Raw genomic sequence first — 6,000 nt, forward strand, 5'->3', positions numbered from 1 at the left:
AAAAGAGTCACAGAATAATTTCATTACATGATTGAATAACAATTCTCAATAACAAGTAATCAATATTATATTAAACACTCAACTCTAAATGATGCAACAATGATTAAATAATAAAATGCTTCAGGCAAGTTAATTAAGCACTCCTCTTATGAACCAGTACTTCATTAATTAATCTTTTGAGGTTAACATATGAAGAACCACCGGGCTGCATCGCACGAGCCGCCTTCTCCTTCCACGTCACTGCTCTCTTCTTCATCTCCTTCCCTCTCTCTCCATCCATCATCTCTCGAATCAAACTCTGAACCTCCTCTCTCTTCACATCATTATCAATCTCCATACCTATCCCCCATTCTGCGCAAACATAGCGGCAATTTGTTTGTTGATCAGCAAAAAATGGCCAACACAACATCGGTACACCACCGCATATGCTCTCCAATGTCGAATTCCATCCGTTGTGTGTTAGAAAAACCCCAATGGCTGGATGTTTCAAAACAGTCTCTTGCTGGCACCAACTCGAAATTAGACTCCGATCTTTTGTCGCTTCCAAAAACTCTAGTGGCAACTTTGCACTATCACCTTTAACCAAATCAGGTCTAATTATCCACATAAATGCATATCCACTATTTGCTAGGCCCCATGCAAATTCTGTCAATTGTTCTTCTGTGATGGTGGCGAGGCTACCGAAATTTACGTATACTACAGATTGGTCCCTCTTCCCTTCAAGCCAATCCAAGCAATCTGATTGCTCCTTCCACAGGTTCAAGCTCAGAGATTTTATTGGGTTTTCTGGTATTTGTTCCAAGAGCATCGGAAGAGGTCCTATTGTGTAAATCGGTGGTAAAATTGCGGCCATTGCGGTTAAAACTTCTTGTTCAAGCTCATCGAATGTGTTTAGAATGATTGCAGAAGCCATCGGTGCACGATCCATATGATGCATAATAAAATTCAACATCATATTGTTTCTGTCGGTGCTTCGTATGAAGCTTGGAAAATCTTTTAGTCTCATGTGATTCAGACCCGGGACCCAATCGACCACGGTGTCGAGGAACCCGTTGTGCAGCTGAGCAGCATCTGTTAAAAGAAAATATTGATTCAAATCTTTAATTGCATGACCTTTAATTATAGTTAGCAGTTAGCACTGATAATAAAATAATTAAATTTGGGTTCCCAGTTGAAGTCACTGCAATATTTAGTTGTAAGCACACAACAAAGATTCATGCAACGGTCTTTAAATATTAACAGTAATAATATAGTTAATAAATTATTATTAATAACAGTAGTAATAATGATAATAATAAAAATAAAAATAAAAATAAAAATAAAACAACGTACTAACAACGGTAATAACAATAACAAATAAAAATAAAATAAATCACTGATGAATGTGTTCATCGGTTCGGTTCGGTTGAAACTGAAATAAAATAGGAAAACCAAAGTTTTATTTCGGTTTAAAAATAGAACCGAACCGAACCGTTTTAGCCTATCAACCGAACCAGAGTTTTATTCGGTTTGTTCGGTTCAAACCGAAGTATTAATTTTCAGCAATAAAACTCAAAAAAAGGAAAAAAAAAAAAGCAAACCAACTGTTGAACAATCATATTTGCTCTCAGAAAAGAAAAAAACACGAATAAGGATTAAAGATCAATTTTTTTTTTTTTAATCTTGAATATGGTATAAAAACAGATCAACGGAGGTTACTTGAAGAGATTTAGAATTTGAGGTGGGTTTAGTTAAATCCAAGAGAGAGAAGTCGGTATTTGAGAGAGCGCCTCTGTGCCTTCTCTTAGGTAAAGGCCAAATAGAAAGAAATAATGAATAAATGGATATTAAATAAAAATAGAAAGAAAAGAGAAATAAGAAGAGAAAATGGTTAGGTGTATAAGGGTAATGGACTAATTTTTGAAGGTGAAAAATGGGTTATGAAATGTCAAGATTTTAAAACAAAACAAAAAGGGAAAGCTGGAAGCAAAACAAACACGTGAAGCTCTTGTTTTCGCTGGAGCTTGTTCAATTGCTTTGGTGTTAAGAGATGAATCGAACCAACGTTGGTTTAAGTGAGTTTATTTAAAATTATTTCGGTCGGTCGGGTTTGAATTATTTTAAATCGAACCGAACAGAACCGAAGTATTAAATCGGTTTCAAAAAATAAACCGGACCGAACCAATAAACTGAACCGTTTCATCCAATCTAATTCGGTTTAGTTTAAAACCAATTAAACCGGACCCAATGAACACCCCTACTGTGATGAACGCTAATTTAAAGATTAAAGGTGCACGTTTAAAATTGTTTTGCAGTGTATTTGTTCTTTTAGGTTTTGTTTGGTGCACCGATGGAAATGAGTGTGGGTATAAAAAAAAGTGAAAATTTAAATTATTTTTTAACTAAATTATTTTTTTTCACGAGAACAGTACCATGGTTAAACAGGCCCTTAAAATTGCACCCAATCAATGAGAATCTGTGGTAAAAGTAGTTTTGGCTGTATGTGAACTGTGTAACTTTTTCACCAATACATAACGATAAAAAGCAAGACAAAAATTCTGATGTTGTAAACATATCCTTTGTTTTTATCTCATAATTTATTGTTGTAACGTGTCACCTTGTTTGGATGGAGAGATAGAGAGAATGGAAAGGAACAAAAATTTTCTGTTAAATTGTGTTTGGTTAATAAAATTATGTCGGAGGTGAAAGGTACAAAAAGTGAAAGGTTTAATCTTGTATCGTTATAATTAATAGAATTGGTTTTCTTCTCAAATTGGAGTGTAATGTATGGAAATAAATTTTGTTACAAATATTTTTAGAAAAAATAACACAAATGCTCAACCCTATATCTTACATATATAATTCTCATACAAATTTTTTTTCTCAAACATACAACAGTCATCGAATTTCTTATTAACCTTCTAAATTTTAATCAACCAAACAAGAATTAAGACAGAAAGGAAAGTTAAATTTATTTTCTCTCATTAATCATCTAAATATGAAGAGGTTAAATATGTTAATTTTTCTTTCTATTCCATTTCATTCCCTTCTATTATTTACCTCACATTCCTCCCTCTATTTTGCATCCAAACAGGTTGTAAACGTGAAGCCCAAAAGACAATGGGAAAAACTTAAAATAGAAAAGGAGAAGGGACAGAGAACCTGTGTAATCAACTGAGTTGAGTGTTTCTCAGAAATTAGAAAAGTAAGATTGACAACTAATGAATAAGTGTTATGTAATTTTATTTTATAAGTGGAAAAAATATTTATCATGTAATTTTATTTTTGTGTGGAATAGTAATGTATTTCTCAAAACTTAAAAAATTTAAAAGATAAAAATAAAAAGTTTCAATTTATAGGAGGTTTAGTACTTTTTTTTCCTTTTCTTTCCTCCACCCATTATGTTAATTTTTTGGCAACAAGTCCGTAAGCGTTAAATTGCAAACAGTAAGGTCTAAGATAAGAAATATTATACAATTATATTTAAAGGAATTCGTATTCCCTCATGTTACCTAATAGTACCATAGGAAAATCCAGACTGTTATTTAACTCTGATACGAATATCAAAATAAAATTCCCTATACCTAGAAATATTTTTTTGGGAAACGAATTTGCTAAAATTCTCATTCGTGGACAGTATTAATGAAATTTTTACTTTTCTGAATTCAGCCGTCGAGTTGTTTCGAAATGTGTGCACTTTGTGTTGTATTTCCTCACATCATGAGCCTTTGTGTTGTCTTCCCTCCGAATGTAAATACACTTAAAGTTATGATGTTTCTTCTTCAACAAGTGAATTCTCTTTTCGAAATCTAAGTTTTTCTTTCTTATAATCCTATATATTATACTAAAATAAAATAATAATGTTAAAATTAGTTTATGGAGAGAATCACTCTTTACTCTAGTGGCAAAGGTAATGTGCTTTGTCTAGGAAGTCACGGGTTCCAAATCTGAATAGATAATCACTTTGTGATATTAAATAGTTAGGTAGCTTCACCTCTAACTTTTATTAAAAGAAATTAGTTTATGAAATTATAAAAGAGTATGAGAGAAAATGTTACTGGTCTATTATTTCTTTTGTATTGCAAAGATTTCAATCATAGTGATCTCTTTTGCATCGTGCTTGCATAATTTTTTTTTCAAAAAAACTTCTACGTAAAATTTTGAATCTCTCTTTTAATTTTTGAAATTGATTGTATGTTGTGATTTTTTTTATGTGTGTTCCATATTTCTTCATACAAGTAAATATTAGTGTGTTCAGAGGCGGAGCCATTCTCAAGAAATAGAAATCAATTGACTCAAATTTATTTTAAACTTTTTTGTATTTATGCTTTATTTTTTTTATATAATTAAGAGTAAAATACAATAAATAATGTAAAATTGATCCCAATTGCAGCATAAATTTTTTTTTTATCTCTATTCACGTTTGTTCTTCATAGTTTGAAAGACTAACTCCACTCCTGAATATGTCTACAAATCTATTTAATAAAATATTCATAAAGGTTCTAAATAGCGTACTATAACGCCGCGATAGCATTTTCAAACTATAAAACCTATGGGACTATCAGCGCTATAATGCGCTATTTCACACTATAGCGACGCTATTTGAGCATAGTGCTGTTTTTCTAACCAGTTCGCTATGATGCGATAAACGCTATTTAAACCTTTGATATTCATAAAGTGCACATCCTTTATCTCCTAATCAATGTCGTTGTAATAATTTGAGTTCAAATTCCAATGTCTACATTTATGTCACACATAGACAAAGACATATTTTTTCAAGTTATAGGATCAAACATAAAATCAATTATATAAAATTCTCATAATAAATATTGAAATTAATTTTTCGACATCCATAAAATTTTACTTAAAACTATATAGCAAAATCGGAAATAAATCTGCTGCGATTCCAAACGATCGCAGGATCCCTGTGATTCTAATCCCAACCGTTCGTATGTTTTGAGATTCGTACACAAAAACTAATTTCTTTCTAGATTCGTGCATTCCAATAAATGAATGGTTGAGCTTGGAATCGCAGCAGATTTGCTTCCAGCAAAATCACGCCTAAATACTAACCACAAAATTTTAAAAATGCATGGAGATTAATTGACCTCATTTATCCTTACTAAATTAATCACATGTGTCACTACGTTTCAACTCCTAATATAAATTTTCTAGTTCAGCCAAAATTAACCCAGATAAGTCAACAAATAACTATTCTATAACGTCTTTGACTCCTGAAGACATAAAAAGGAAACTTGTAATTGCTATCTCAGGAAAAGAAAAAACAGAGATGAAACTAAGCATGTACCTTTGAGTGGAAATAGGCCTTTCTCTAGAAGCTTGCTATAGTGAAGATATGCCATGAAGGCACAAGCACTGCAAAACCTAAAGAGAGCACATGGAACACCAATCTCGTTCGCTGCATCTAAAGCAGAGCTCATCGATGCATCAGATATGATATATGTCACTTTTGGTATTTCCGGAGACAAACTTTCGAGATTAGAAAGGAGCCGTCGCAAGTGCGGTTGGCAGTTATTCATGGTTGATTGAGCGAGAGATGTTGCATCTCTTGTTGAGAGATCGTCCGATTCCGGGAGTCCGTCTGGAATCGTCATGAATTGGAAATCAGGAAAACTTCCCAGATCACCATCTAGTTCAAAAAATAATCCAATTAAAAAAGGACCAAAACAATATATTTTCGATATAAAGAGTTGGTCTTCTACAACTGGTACCAGCTACTGGTATTGGAAATCAGAGATATGAAATACTTGAATTTATGAGAGTAGTGTACCATGTGAGCAGAGCACACGGCGGTGGTTGAACTCGGTATTGACGAAGGTTATGTGGAAGCCGGAGGAATGGAGTAGCTTGGCAAATGATAGCATTGGTGTCATGTGGCCTTGTGCTGGTAAAGGGATGCACACTGCATGAGGCTTGCTGTTACTTCCCATTTTCCCCCTCCTCTCTCTCTTCCTCTCTCTCTCTCTCTCTGAGCTAGTGAGCTAATGTATCTGTTAGGTT

The 6,000-nt window shown here is 33.2% G+C and overlaps 1 protein-coding gene across 1 annotated transcript; it reads right to left on the reverse strand.

The window, feature by feature from the left end:
• Positions 1 to 80: 80 nt before the first annotated feature.
• LOC144572439 (7-deoxyloganetin glucosyltransferase-like) lies at positions 81 to 6,000 on the reverse strand. The gene is made up of 3 exons (XM_078322022.1): positions 5,771 to 6,000; positions 5,288 to 5,629; positions 81 to 1,071 (listed from the first exon to the last, which is right to left on the reverse strand). Exons 1-3 carry the CDS (start codon positions 5,928 to 5,930, stop codon positions 134 to 136), a joined length of 1,440 nt encoding a protein of 479 aa, XP_078178148.1. The 5' UTR covers positions 5,931 to 6,000; the 3' UTR covers positions 81 to 133.

The sequence above is a fragment of the Carex rostrata genome, chromosome 20 (genome assembly GCF_964058835.1).
Source record: "Carex rostrata chromosome 20, lpCarRost1.2, whole genome shotgun sequence".
NCBI lineage: Eukaryota > Viridiplantae > Streptophyta > Magnoliopsida > Poales > Cyperaceae > Carex > Carex rostrata.

Bases quoted from the DNA above. Each gene is read 5' to 3' on its own strand.
- LOC144572439 (XM_078322022.1), bottom strand. From the start codon at position 5,930: ATGGGAAGTAACAGCAAGCCTCATGCAGTGTGCATCCCTTTACCAGCA. The intron at 5,630-5,770 runs GTACACTACTCT...TTTTTGAACTAG, and splicing joins CCGTGTGCTCTGCTCACATG to ATGGTGATCTGGGAAGTTTT. The intron at 1,072-5,287 runs GTACATGCTTAG...TTCTTTTAACAG, and splicing joins AGGCCTATTTCCACTCAAAG to ATGCTGCTCAGCTGCACAAC.